Source organism: Harpia harpyja, chromosome 6 (genome assembly GCF_026419915.1).
Source record: "Harpia harpyja isolate bHarHar1 chromosome 6, bHarHar1 primary haplotype, whole genome shotgun sequence".
NCBI classification, from domain to species: Eukaryota; Metazoa; Chordata; class Aves; order Accipitriformes; family Accipitridae; genus Harpia; species Harpia harpyja.
This window is the reverse complement of record NC_068945.1, coordinates 53,625,079-53,639,796: the sequence shown is the minus strand read 5'-3', so window position 1 is coordinate 53,639,796 and position 14,718 is coordinate 53,625,079. Positions and strand designations below refer to the sequence as shown.

General features: G+C 44.9%; 1 protein-coding gene across 1 annotated transcript in view; it reads right to left on the bottom strand.

Annotated features, from left to right (window-relative positions):
* Positions 1–14,718, bottom strand: part of CELSR1 (cadherin EGF LAG seven-pass G-type receptor 1) — a 178,337-nt gene that overhangs the window by 35,612 nt on the left and 128,007 nt on the right. Inside the window, exons 9-18 of the mRNA XM_052790173.1 lie at positions 10,843–11,009; positions 10,186–10,371; positions 9,739–9,852; positions 9,238–9,412; positions 8,368–8,509; positions 6,255–6,375; positions 4,856–5,039; positions 3,922–4,023; positions 2,030–2,124; positions 1,506–1,715 (exon numbers count right to left, since the gene is read on the bottom strand). Of these exons, the coding sequence (XP_052646133.1) occupies positions 1,506–1,715; positions 2,030–2,124; positions 3,922–4,023; positions 4,856–5,039; positions 6,255–6,375; positions 8,368–8,509; positions 9,238–9,412; positions 9,739–9,852; positions 10,186–10,371; positions 10,843–11,009 (1,496 nt within the window). The remainder of the gene's footprint in view (positions 1–1,505; positions 1,716–2,029; positions 2,125–3,921; positions 4,024–4,855; positions 5,040–6,254; positions 6,376–8,367; positions 8,510–9,237; positions 9,413–9,738; positions 9,853–10,185; positions 10,372–10,842; positions 11,010–14,718) is intronic.

Sequence of the window (14,718 nt, the reverse complement as noted above, 5' to 3'; positions counted from 1 at the left end):
TTCTCATGAGCTTTACTGATTAGTTTTCAAATTCCTGACCTATCCTAAAAATATTTAGGGAGTTCTTGAAAACATCATCTATATGAGTTTCAGTGCCAAGTGCAGAGAATAATAAATTAAAGCAGAGGTCTCCAAATCAATTTTTTTTTGCTTATTGTTCTTATTTTTACTTAACAAAACATGCTAAAACCAAACTTCCTTCTCAAGATCTGAATGGGGGAATTCATTCACTCCACAGGCTGCAGGTACAAGTTTGTCAGCACAGTGTCTCCTTAGGAAATGAAACACTGAATCTCTTAAAATCTAGTGCACCTGAAAAGTTATACGTTTCAGAAGTTCTCTGCTCTCTGTTGACCGTACAGCCCAAGACACTGAAGAATTTTCTCAGCCACATTTCTTCCTGCTCCCACCTCCCCAGGGAATTCCTCTCCTGGTGCAGTTTGGCCTTGCACAGGGTCTCCAGGTTCACCCCAAAGTCTGCCTGGCCTGGCTGGTCCTCCCAGAGTACTGTGAGCCGCAAGCTGGGTGTAGCACACCTTCAAAGGGAGCCAGACCACCTTTGGCCAGCACAGAGTCCAGTCTTGGCCCATGGAGGGTTTGTTCCAGCATCTCTACGCTGGTGCCCAAGCTCTGGGCTCTGCTAGCACAGGTCCAGTAGGATGTTTTAGCCTGGACTCTGTGCTGTGCCATGGTTAGGATCTTGGAAATACAATTGATAAGCGTGGACAGCAGTATCCTGCAGCACACATGGCAATGAGGAGAACTCTATGAGCCTGACATCAGTCATCCAACCTTCACATTTTCAGACCACAGAAAACGCCCAACTTCCTCCACATCTAACATTTTTTCACCACAACTATGTGTTTCCCCCAGACAGGGAGGGTGCTACAGCTTGTTCTCTAGACCTGGTCAGGTCTTTGGTAATAACTGGGTCTTTCATGAATGCTCTGACTAGCAGAAGCCTTCTGGCACACGTTTTTGTATGTGCCTGCATCACTTAAAATATCAATACAGCATGGAGTGTCTTTCAATGTACCAACTCTTTAATAAACATGACTCGAGTGTTTCCAAACTGGATTATAAGAAACCTTCAGGGTCAGTAACTGGCTCAGAGTTAGTTCACTGCACATTTAAATGAAAATGATCACATCAGGCAGGTTTTCCAATAAAATTGAATATGGCATACAAAACTATTTTGCCCAGGAATAACACATCAGCTTGATTATTTTTTCATTTGGGGAATTTTGCTTTTGGTTGTTACTATGATGATATTTATTATAACAGCACTTTCTATGGTATTTGTATTACACACACATATGTGTGCATACACACATGCATAACCAACTTTGATTCTAAATTAAGAAGACTGACTCATTTGTGAAACGGATTAAGCAATTACATGATACTCGCTCCATCTTGGTCAAAGACAAATTTAATTATCCATTGCCATAAAACTTTTAAGGGGAACTGTAAAGGCTCAGCACAGTATATAGTATCTCTCTTACTTCATTGAATTCCACATCCCTCGTGGCTGCCAAGTCAAACCCTTGCTGCTGGCTCTCATACTGGAGGACCCGGATCATCATCTGGTAAGCTGTCCTCACATCGTTGCCATATAAGCTGTGCGTGTGTTTGGTGGCATTCTGCAGCACTCTCACGATCCGTATGGTCTTGTCTCCATCCAGCTTGGTCTCATTGTGGTGTAACTTCTCATTCTGAATCAGAGACAAGGAAGAAAAACCCCAATGATGTATCTTTTTTTTTTTCATTCTAGTTACAAATACAATCATCATTTAGAGATTTTTGGCATAAGGGAGTTGTTTGATCAAAATGGTGTTTGGCTTGAGAAAGGGTTGACAGGACAGCTCAATGGACAATGTAACTGAGAGCCAGAAAAGCACAAGGGTCCTGATGGGAAATGAGGGGGTTCAAGGACTCAGTCAAAAGATGGAGTGCAGGGATATCAAACCCGAGTCTGAATTGATGATCATTTACAAAATAAAGGCAAAAATGAGAAAACACAGCTTACCATGATTTTTAGATCAACAAAAGTGCTAGTGGTGCAGTTGAAAAGCTCAGGGGGCAGCCAGCCCTTCTCAATGTTACAATGGCGAACTGCATTTCCTGAAGGAAACAATGTTAATGGTAAACGGTAAATAATGTTCTGAACTGTGCTGGGTAAATCTTCATAGATTTCAAATATCCTAGACTTTCAGATTTCCTACATTTTCAAGTTTCTTAGAGCTATGCAAGAGAGAAAAGTTAAAGATTACTAATCTTCATGAATCATTTTCCTCAGGCTTTAGAGAAGAGTCAGGTAAGCTTCAAGATCTGCCCAACTGCTCTCAGCCTCACTGCCTTAATGTTCTCAAATGAATTCAGCGACTTATTTATACCAAATATGAGAAAGACTGTACACTTCTAAATGTTTCTGAAAACATCCCTGCTCAGATATCTGTGCGACAGCCTGTATAGGAAGACATCCTGGAAAATGTTGTCTTCATGTCAAAACATGCTAGCACCTTTGCATGCTGCATGTGGTAAACACTTCAGCCAACACGTATAATTGCCTTTTGCCACTTGTGAATGGTCTGTGAGCAGCTTACTGTTTAATTTAGCCTATTATTTTGTACTATTTGTCAAATCATTTTAAAACGTGATTCTTGGCTGTGGATACTTCACAGTGAATTGCAAGTTATCAAATGTAAAATTTACATTGTGCTAGTTAACTTGCACATAACGTATTGCATGTGCCTAAGCCATTTAATTACTAATATCTAAATAAGAATTATAATTAATTTAACAATATCTAATTACATTACTTCTCTTCCATGATTAGGTGAATACAATTAAGCCTCAGGTTCTTAGTCTGAATATTCATTATTATAAAGCTTACTTTTTTTGAATGTTCTGTAAAATTCACTTAAAACGTGCAATTCCAGTAAGTGCCCTTGCCTTTTAGCCTATTTGCTAGAAAGGACACTTGGGTCAACCACAAGAACAGTGCAGAAAACTTATTTTAATTCAACTTTATACTGTTTAATAATGTAAATATTCTTCACTTAAAAAAATAATAATCAATTCTATCTCCTAAAATCCTCAGAACAGGAGCTTGGTTGACCACAAATCTTCTGCACACCTACAGGCAGTGACCTCCCCTCAGTAATATTTGGGGAAGTCACATACCATTTATAACTCATTGACCCTGAGGAGCACTCGCAGCAGAGAGTTACCAGGCCCAGAAATGAGACAGAGGTTTCACTTCCCGCAGAACAGCCTTTGGAAAACATTGTGAACTCCGTTGTCAAAAATCTGATAAATGTTTTCAGGGACATGCATGAAAAAGCAGGTTGTCATTTGCTTGCTGTACAAAACAACACAGCTCACGTGCTTTATAAAATGCGTTTTTCAGCTCTCTGACTTATGGGTTAGAGAAAGGATATTGGGTGGAAAAATGTGAGTTCTGTTGTAACTCTGAACTTTATTAGCCTGCAACGCTAGTAAAGCAATCATCAGGTAAACAATTTTCCTCATTTCATCTTTGCCCAGAGGAGCTGTATCGCTAAAGAACAGGTACAAATCACTAGAAACTAGAAGTTACATGCGTAAGAATTGCTTGATAAACATAAAATAGAAAACTGGACTGTGCTTTTTTGAAAAGACAGATACAGAATTTCTGTTCTTTATATGTTTAGCTGCTGCACTTTTGTATTTATTTACTGCTACTATTCCAAATGTATTTTAACAGTTCTTGAGTTTCAGCTAGCTAAACTTTTCTGCTTGTGATATGCATGAGCTATGCTGTAATCTCTAGACCCAATGAATTAATGCCATTCCCTATGTACACGTTTTTTTTCTCTTATTTTTCCTCTCAGACAGGCATGTAGATAAAGTAGTTAATGTTTTACCCAGGGAACTTACCCACTGATCCCTTAGGACATGGCACGGCAGCTGGCTGGCCAAACTTGGTCTGTGGCCACCAAATACCAGCCTCAAAAGCTTTGGGACAGCCATTATAAATTACTGAAAGCAGAAAAAGAAATGATGCAATTTTTCTGACAAGATAAAAATCACAACAAGGAGGTATTTCAACCTGCCTAAAGGACTTTCCTGTAATTCCCAAGCTCCGTCAGGATACCTGTCCTCTGCAGCGCCTTCTAAGCTGTAACCCATCAGCTGCTCCTTATCCAGCAGTGTAGGCAGACAGGTACAGGCAGAAGAGAGCTCGGGATGATTATGGGGCTCTGGATTTTGGCTCTGCCTATCTCTGGTGGCTCCTTTATTGTGGGAAAATGTTTCTCCTTCGTTTCACCCACACTCCGGCGAGATGGCTGTTGCAGCAGCTTTGTGCTGATCACAGGAGGAGGGTGGGTGAGTGAGAGGAAAGGCAGGATGGGCAAGACGGGGAAGAAAGGCAGAGGTCACTAGGTGCGTGGCACAGCCTCTCTGGGCTGTGAGAAGGTGAGAGGGCTCTTGCCGGCCTCCAGCTGCAGCACAGCAATACAATGCTGCACTACCAGATGAACTCAGGTTTCAAGTAAAATTGGGATTAGCGTTTTGCTCTCCCCCCCTAAGCTTGCTATATTTCCATTTGATGAAAATTAAAGAAATAGGAGCTTTTTTATTTTTCCCCAGCCACCATGAGTCATACCGGCACAGACTTAGGAGGAGGGGTGCATGTTTAGGCTGCTGCAGCTCCCATTGCCCCTGCTGGAGCCAGCCCGCCGGGCTCACGCGTGCCCCAGGATGCAGCTGCATGCCCACCGCTGTGCACCCCCCACCTGCCCGCTGCTAGCAGCCCTGGTCCTGAGACCACAGCCCGCCTGATCAGCAGCGCTCGCTGGACAGGAGGTACCTTCACAGCCCTTCACGGTAACTTCAGCAAATGGGTTATCGCAGCGGTTGCACTGCCGCCCTATGACGCCAGGTTTGCAAGGACACTGTCCTGTCTCCATGTCACAGGCGCGTGTGTGGGAGCCGGATGGGAAGCAGTCGCAGGGGTAGCAGGTGTCACTGCTCTGGGGCCTGTAGTAATTTGCCTAGAAAAAACAAAACGATAGACACAAGGTATTTGACTTATATTCCAAATTGCTCGCGTTTCTGAAATCCTGCACTAGCAGCATGTGCATCATGAAAGGGCTGATTTTGAAAAGCATGGGATAATAACAATATTACTTTTAACAGAAAATGTAGTAACTATGGGAAGCGTGCTGTTGGCCCAGGCAATGCGCAGAGGCAGAGCTGAGCACTGGGGGGGATGGCTGGGCTGCCCTGTGCCACAGAGACCCAGGGTTTGGACCACCATTTGCAGTGGGGGTGGAGGGCCCACATTACTCCTCGTGTACTTGCTGCCAGTGCCCAGCAAATGTATTCTTGGAGGATTTTTAGTTTCCTCTGCTTTGCAATTCTACTCCTGCATGGCACTAACAAGCCAGTAAGGAAACTTCCTGAGTGTCCGTTTGTTTTTCATGTACAGGGTGGAGAGCAACCAATGATCACGTATTCAAATCGCATCTGTAAATGCTTTTGATCTGAGGCGTTACGCGATTGCACAAGAGCATGGTGCTGGCACCCCACTGACTTGATTTAACGCAACAGTTGCTGTGTGTCCTGCTGGCATTTCAGAAAGGAGTACGGGGCCAGATTCACTGCCGCCGGTCTGCACAGGCCCAGCTCCTCTGATGTCATTCAAACCTATTGTAAAACCTATTGTGAGAAGTCCTTTGTAGAAACTTTAGGAGAGAGGCGCCTCCCCTCCTGTGCCCTCCGTCTGTCCACAGCAAATTCCTCTTAAACTCCACAGAGCTGGCACTGAGGAAAGCATTTAGCCTCTCTATTATTTACCTCTCTCCAGCTGCTAGGCCTTTTGCTGGCCATTGCACAGGGGAGAGCTTCACCCAGCTAGCCTGAGCTGTTTCATGGCTATTACTCACTTGTGATACACAAACCACCACCGGCACTCCTCTGCACCCCGGTCTGATCTCCCCCGATAATCCAGGCTGCACTTCAGAGAGATCAGAGCCAGGCTTTCATCCTCTCAGTTTTGCTTTCCAAATGCAAGTAAGATAAGAGCTGCACAGTATGATTTTGTGAAGGGCGGTGCCAGCAAAATATTTTAGGTAAAGTTTTAACTACACTGAGCACATATATATATGATACAAAGCACAAGTGTGTGTACTTTGCCTCAGATATTCACTTATAGTTACTTTTTAATCTAAAGAAATTTTGACTTCAGACTGGTTTCTTTTGCTTACCTTGCAGTGGCATTCTCCATTGGTCTTATTGCAGTCAGAATCAAACCCTTTACTAGTCTCACAATTACATGGGCCGCAGATGGGATTTCCCCACCAGCCTCTGGGACAAGGCAGGTCAATCCTATAAAAGAAAATCAAATGGAAAGAAAGTTCTTTTAAGTTTCCTCCTAAAAGATGGGACAGAACTGCTTTGGGCCAAATCTGCACTCAACTCCCATCAGCTTATAGAGTGTAATATATCTCACTGCAGCAGCCAGCAATACATATATAAATATATATACATTATAATAAAAGAAAATAAAGAATATCAGTGCCACAAAACCCTAGAGGGAATGCTTCCCTAAATGTTTTCAAGACCGACTCATCTTTAAAAGGAGTGTATATCTGTATGAGCAAATGAAGTGCTCCTTCCTCTGGGAGAGGGTGATGGGGCCCAGGCTGCCTAATGGAAATGGTCCCAGTTCCACCAGCCCCAGTCCCCTGCTGGCGAAAGCGCTGGCTGGGGCAGGCTGGACAGCTTGTGCTGAGCTGTGCTAGCACTTCAACAGCTCGGGCAACTGCAGGCAGTGCTGAGCCCGTGCCCTGGTTTACCTACTGCCACAAACAGCCTCGGGGTACAGCTCCCCAATACTTTATATGCCACCCCCCTATCCCTACGGGTTCCTGTCCCAGCTGTGCCGTGGGCAGCAGTGCTTGTCCAGCCTGTGGGGACACCAGCTCAGGTGCAAAGCTGGTTGCAAGCTCACCCTACAAAGAAAAGTCACTACTTTCAGCCAACCTGGCTTTCTCAGCCAGCTCACCGCAGGGTCTGAAAAGCCCTGGTCTGCCACAGGGGAGGAGGAGGAGGACACATGTGGTTGGCGACATGGAAGAGGGAAAGGTGGCAGCTTTGATGCAGACTATGAATCAAAGACTATGATTCAGACTATGAATGGAGCAGCGCAGCTCTTTGGAGGCTGTGCAGCAACCCAAATGCCACCCCTGCTGAAGGATAACCCTCATTTTTGTTGGTTCTGTTTCTTCTGGGTGAGCTTCTGAGCAGGTTTGTCCCACAGATGCCCCAACACTAGTGCTGGCAAGGAGAGCACTGGGAAGGGGCAGTGACCAGGGTCCCTGCTAGCTGGAAGTCTTCGTCAAGCAATAGCCTGAAGGATGACTCCACTGAGTCTGATCAGCATAACGCACAAGGAATCCCCTCCCTGCTGTTCATTTTAGGAAAGCAAAGCTGTTTGCCGTCTGTTTCAAAGACCACGCAGAATTTTGTTCATGGTAATTGCCAGGTTTGTACTTCTATGTTTTATAATATGAAAAACCACAATGCTGCACTTGACATGATGTCAGCAGATAATGACAAGGGACAACGTCTCTGCGTCGCTAATCCAGAGGAATGAAAGACGAATCTGGCAACAGCACGGCCAACATTTGCAAGCCCACACAACAAAAGGCGGAGGAAGAAGCTTGTGGTTTTCAAAGGGATGGAAACATCACATGAGCTATTCCTAAACAGGCAGACAAATGAACTTCATTTGCACATCATGAATGGCCCATATTACAGTAAATCAAAGTGCCGTCTCTGGGATAAGGCCGGTTGCTGAATGCTTATCTGAGACCAGGAAGCCAGTGACGAGGGAATCGGCACGTTTCTCCCACACAGCAACAGGACATAGGCCTCCCAGACTGTCCAGGAGAGATGGCTTTTTGCCAGCCCAGGGACTGGACCCAAACTGCAAAGCCATTTTTTCTGGTCACAGGCCACCTAACTGAGTGCATTGCTCTGTGTGCGTGCTGGGGGAGCTGAAGGAGAGACACAGAGCAAACTCGGGCCAAGGCCACCACACGGTACAGGTCAGATGCAGTGCTGTGTAACATGGTTGAGACCCTGAGCTGCTGATGAAGAAAAGTGGCCCCTGAGTATATGGAAGTTTGCCTGGTCTCTGGGAAGAGAGTTTAGTAGTGCCCAAGGGCAGGGAGCCTGCAAATACCATCCACTATGAACACTCAAATTTTAACAGGAAAGCTAACTGAAGCAGAAAAGGAAGTGGGAGGACTGCTGCCTTAGGAGAAGAGCTACCTGGAAGGATCAAGAAACCAAGAACAAAAATAATTCTCTTACTTGCTCTCGCAGTACTGTCCATAGTAGCTTTGTCCACATTCACAGGTGTAGCCATGGGATGAGCTAGGTTTGTGCACGCACGTGGAGACATGCTCACATGGGTTCAAGTTACATACATCAACACAGTCTCTTCCAAAGTACCCTGGGGAGACAAGGTCATAAAATTACAGCAACCATTGTAATTTACGATTTGCATGTCTCCAAAAGACCATCTATTTTAAGCTTATACACTAATAACACATCTTCAATAATCAGTAGATCCCCCCTGAGATACTGTCAGAAAGAAGGTACTCTTTTCCCTCTCAGCAAAAAAGATAGTGGGCTGTTCTTTTTGACAGTCTGTTAACACGCTTGAGGCACCCTTGTGCCATTGGTTCCCAGTTTTATATTCAGGGCATGTGTTACAAATAGTTCTGTATTCTCTCCCTGCATGTATGGGAGGTGACTGTGCTGGGTGCTGACAGCATGTGCCGGCTACACGCACCAAAACAGAGAAAACATTCAAAGTATCCCGATTAGGATGCAGGGTGTGAGACTGAAATTCAACAGCAGAAAAGGCTGGGAAAGAAAAAGAAAAAGAAAACAGACAAAAAGAAAAGGGGAGGTGCACAGAAAAAGCCCTTTGGACCAGAGACTGTCTTTCTGTTTGGTTGATACGTTGCCTAGAACACATGATCCTTAGTCCATGACTGCAGTTTCAAGGGTGCTACAGTAAGACTGAGAAAGATAATACTGATTGGAAGAGGAAGAATCAGAAGCTGAGCACTTTGCAAGCATGCTGCTGCTGCCACTGCTCCTACTCTGATGAGCGCATGAATATGTGATCCAGCTCCTGGATGGTCATGGTGCATGGGATGGTCACTGGGTTACCTGGGTCACAAACGCAGGAGTAGCTGTCCCAGTCGTCACTGCAGTAGCTGTGCTGCGGACATGGATTGGAATCACAGGGGTTATCCACTTCGCAACCCTCCTTCACATTGATCTTGATAGCCTGTTTCATGTTGAGTGTAGCTATATTTGTAGATGTCTCTCCCATTCTTACTCCCTAGTGACAAAAGACAATTATTTTTAAATTAGAGTCTTCATTCACAAGACAGTACTATGTGTTTCACTACTTCCATTAATCCATGAGGCTACGTTTTAAAGAAACATCACCTGATGAGCCAAACCCAGATTTTTTTTCCAATGCTGTTCCCCTGTGAGACCAGATTTGTACCTGGGAAAGTGGGTGGACTTTAATATTTTGATTCTTAGATATTTTGATGGAGGAAACAGAAATATTTGGCTACAGAGGAAAAAGAAAACCCCATATTTTCACATGGGTATTTTCTTAGAAGTTCAAAGTTTGTTGCTACACTTTTCATTTTATACCTGCATACAGCCATAAAATCCCTGCTGAACAGAGACTTGGTCTCCAGAGACACCTCCCACAATGATGCTTTTCATTTTCAGTCCAGGTAGTTGATTTCCAATCTGCACAGTGCTCTGTTGAGGAAAAGGACAGTCGATAAGAAGCACTATCATCCTCTGTGACACAGACAGCCTACTTTCTGTAGTGATGGAGTCAAGCAGTAGCTGACAGTAGATTACAGAAAAAATATCAAAGCAGTGAGGAGCCAGACATCTGAATGTGGCTTTTTACAGACTTGTTCGTAAGATATCTTATCACTAGGTGTAAAACATTAATATAACTTCATTAGGCACAAATTGTTGCAGAACATGGCTCACAGCATAAGTCTTTGACCACAGTCCTTTATCCTACTTTCTCCTAAAAACATTTCTGTAGTGCTTAGCGACAAAGTTATGATGCTGCCTTACCTGGTACATCCCATAGTCCAAGGACATGACAGCGAGGTACTTGATGTCTTTACCATCTTTAGCACTCTTCAGCTCTATTAATAAATGATGCCATTCCCCATCACTGACTCGCAACTGGCTCATCTTCAAACTAGCAACCTGGCTCAGGCCACTGTACACTTCAAACTGCACGTAGTTGTTGAGTATCTGTTGAAAAAAATACCATGTCTATTTTTTGCTATGTATTTGTATTTGATGCGGAAGGGGGCAGAGGGCAAGATGGTAATGTTTCCTAAGACAACCCAAAAGGGAAAAAAGCTCAAACAGTAAAGAAGGGAACACTTGCAATAACTCCTCGTATAACTTCGGACATTCAGACTCTAACTTACCCTGCTGGCAAAAAACTCCCAAACCAATCACAAGGCACATTTTTTGCATCTATATTAATGCACACTACTACCTCTGTTTAAAAAAAAAATCTTAAATCAACGAATCTGAATTTTACAATGATCTTTTGAGCACTGATCTTTTGATCTCTGTAAAAGGCTGAAGAAATCGTTCGTATTTATTGATGTGCATTTAGCTGGGCGGATGAAGCTATGTAGTTCATGTGGCCATATCCACTGATGGGGGAGAATTTCTTAATGCTTTTCTAATCAAAGGCAGCCACATTTTTACCTGAATGTTGATCTTGGATGCAGCCCCTGCATTGGCTTGCATTAACATGCCATTGACTTTCCGGGTTCTGAACATCAGCCCGATGTACCATGGCACAGAGATGGTAATGTCAAGGTCACTCCAAATGATAATGCTTTCACCACTGAAACGCTGAGGAGAAGGCATTGCTGTAAATCAAAAGACAGGAGAGAAAGAGTTGATATCCTTCAGGACAAAGGTTAAGAGGAGAAATGACGCTATGTTGTGGTGATGGCACAAGGTAGCTAGTCCCTCTTCCATTTTGGTATTTTTAAACTACTATGGTGTAAGAGCCGCTTTAGGCGAGTTACTGTGAAGCAGCTGATAACACTGTAAATTCACAACCTACCCTTGTTGTGGGGTGGGCACCTTGTTTTGCTGCCTGCACTCAAAGGCAGCACCTCCACACCGCTATGGCATTACACAGGTGAGAGATGTTCCTAGAAAGGTAAGCTCAGGATTTCTGCTGATACAGTTTTGCTGATGAGTGGGCGGACACAGCAGGAAGTATGAGGGCAACAGTTGCTGCAGATGTTTTCAACATATCCTTGATTACCTGCTTCTAATTAACAGATTAAACACAGAGGAAAAGACTGGGAGGCAACAGGAAATATTAATTCATAAATACTCCAGGGCCAGATTATTCAGCTGTTTCAGCTACGCAGCCCTTTCACAGGGAGAAAGTTTGTGTGGAATTGCCTAAATCATTTGCCTAAAATATCTCAAGGTGACAGCTGAAGAGTTGCCCTCCTCTCTGACCTTGCATGAACACAGCTCCTACAAGCAGACACCAATGACAGCCTTCAATGGAAAGCACTCTGCTGATGGAAAACAGGGGAACATCCACCCTTTGGACTTTTAAAGTAGTTATCTCAGGTAACAGGAGCTATAGTACCATGGATTAGTTGATCCCACTGATGAGAAGCACAAATTAAGCTGTGGGAGCTCTGTGCTGTTTGCAGCACCTCATATGGCACTTCCACCACGTGTGGCACCTTCTAGTGGGATCTGCAGTCAGCCCCTGCCTGATGTCCTCACTCACAGGCATGATGGTGAAGTTCACGGCAGCTTTTTGCAAGTGGAAGCAGGCCTTAGAGACTGGCTACAACCACCGCAGATTGGCACCCAGCCTTGTATCTCGTCATGCGCTGAGCCCATGTGGATGGTCAGTGAGATGACAGGCCTTAACAGTCTCCTTCCCCTTCTGCTCCACACTACCATACCTGCTGACTCTTCTGGATTTTCTTGTAGTAGGAGAGATCATGTATATACAAATGCATACATGTTACTATAAAATGGCAAGTCCTTAGAAAAAGGTAGAGGGATGACATCATAGCAGAAGATGGAGTCAGGTTGATGTGAAGTTGCATTTTTTTGAGGAAAAAACCCAAACCCCAAATTCTGCTATGTCTGCCTTGCTGGTCTCTATAAACGGAAAGGCTGGCGGAGGGGGAATGCAGGGGTTGGAGGAAAGTGCAAGCTCTTCAGCTCCCTATTTGTGAGAAACCAGATGTCAGTGACTAGTGGACTACCACTAGCCAAGCCAGAGGTGTAACTTGACTTGCCCTTCTCTACGGTGTGGTTACCCAACCACCCCACCCCGGGGTAAGTGCAGGCAGCCCCAAAGGGCAACCATACTCCCTCCTGCTTCAGGCTGTGATCTCTCCTTTGCAGTCACACTTGGTCCTCTGTGAATGCTAGCAGGGGCATATGGTGGAACAACTGAAGCTCAGCCTGCTCTTGAAACCCAGACAGCAATTTAAAATGGTTTGCCACCAGACATAGATGTCCCCAGCTTCCTTAAAACTTGAATCCAGTGCTCAAGCTCTGGCTGTCTGGGCCAGGGCACGATTCGTCAGCCCACACTGCACCACGTCAACATAAAAGTAACCAGGACATTTCTGTTGAGCAGGATAATTTCCTCCTGTGCCACATGTGCAATAGTCAGCCCTCTCCTTCCTCCTCTACCCTGACGACCTTCACAACAACCTCAACTTCCAACTTCTTTGCTAGTGGTTTTCTAGACCATTGCTGAGATTTTTAAGTCCGCCTGCCTCTAGAGAGTGGAGCCAGGATGCAAACCTTGCAGGCTTCCCACCTGGTGGAGGCTGGGAACGCTGTTCGCAAACGTTTCGGCTCGGCTCCTGGGAGAACTGGACTGGCATGGCAATTAGCCACCTTCTTCCTTTTCTCACCAGCGGTGACTTTCTGTGCTTGCAAATACCATTCTCTTCCCACACCTCCTCCCAACTCCCCTCCCTTCCCTGGGGCCAGGGTGCACCTTCCCCTGCTAGTAAAACAGAAATCCCCATCCGTCAGCCCCTTCTGACCTCTCTCCTCCCCCCAGCCCTTCCCCATGCCTGGGACCAGGGGTCTCCATGGAGGGGCTGGTGGCCAATGTACCCAGATGGGACCTGACCACCCGTGGCACCACAGAGGCAAGCGCATGTGCTTCCAAGCACAGCATCTCCCTGCCATCTGCGATGCAGTGATGCAAACTAATTGTTTTCTCAGGGTTTGTCACTTTGAAGCGCTGCCTGTGTATCTACATACACTTTTAAGAGACTCCTACATTCAAAAGGCTGTCAGAAAAACCTGAGGGCTATTCACTGTAGAGACAGAGGGCCTGGGGAAACACATTGACAACACTGGGATGTCACCTGCAGTTTGGGTGTAGGACATGTGACAGCTTATGTTTTGGTGCAAACCTGTGGTGTTCAGCTCAAGGCTAGCACAATGATGTTAGCCATCCAAGAGTGAGTCAGGCATGGCTGCTAGATCTTCTTCACAGCGTTGCAATATCTCAATTTTTAAAAGAATTAAACTACAACAAAGGTGGAACTCATTTCTCCCTAATTTTATCTCCCTTCTATATGTCAGCAGAGGAAGATGGCAGCTGCCAGACGGAGAGTTAGCAGGTCCTAGGAGGGTAGTGAAGGTAAAACACCCCATCCTCACTAGTGCAGACCAGATCCTGGAGTTTCTGAAGGGCCGGCAATCAAAAAAGTTGGATTTTTAACCTGCCAAAGTCTTTGTCCTCTGTGAGCCTGAAGCAGATCCAGCACTGCCAATGGGATTGAAGAAATGCATCAGTCAATCACTCCTACACAAGAATGCAAATATTCTAGCTAAGACTTTTTAAAAAAATAGCTGCCTAATAATAGCTAATGCTGTTAGGATCATATCTGAGCACTCAAATGAGCAATGTGAAAGCCAGGAGTATTGTATATCAGTGATTCCTCCTGACTTTAACTTCAGGATCCTGAAATCTTTGGTCACATTTCAGAAAAATTAATTTCTTTCTTAGCTTGCAATATTTCCTTAGGGGTACTTTGCCCCACAAATATCATCAAAGAAGCAAGTAGCCTGCTGCCCTCAAACTATAAAAAAACCCCACAAACTGAGGCATCAGCAAGAACATGGGGTTACCAAATGACAAAGGGGACATGCAGGAATGCACAGCACTGGAGGCAGAGGAGACCACGGGAGTGGGGGGAGACAGGGATGCTGTGATTGTCGTCATCTGTATTACCTGAACTTAAAATGAGTTTCCAATGATGGCTACAGGGCAGTTCTGAGGTAATTTTCTAAATCCCAAACTTCATGTTTTGGTCTTGAGTTTGGGATAAGAAAATTATGAGTAAAACACACCTTTGATCGAATTTTGAAATTCCATTTCAAAACTAAGATAAAGACAGAGAGAAGGACAGTCTTTGCATGTGACAGCACTACTCCCCATTTACCCCAGTACAGGTCACACCAGAGTTGGGCCCTGGCACTCTCTCAGGAGACATCAGTGTTGGTTTGTACCACAGAGACCAGCCTATCATGAAGAAAACACCAGAACTTCACTGACAA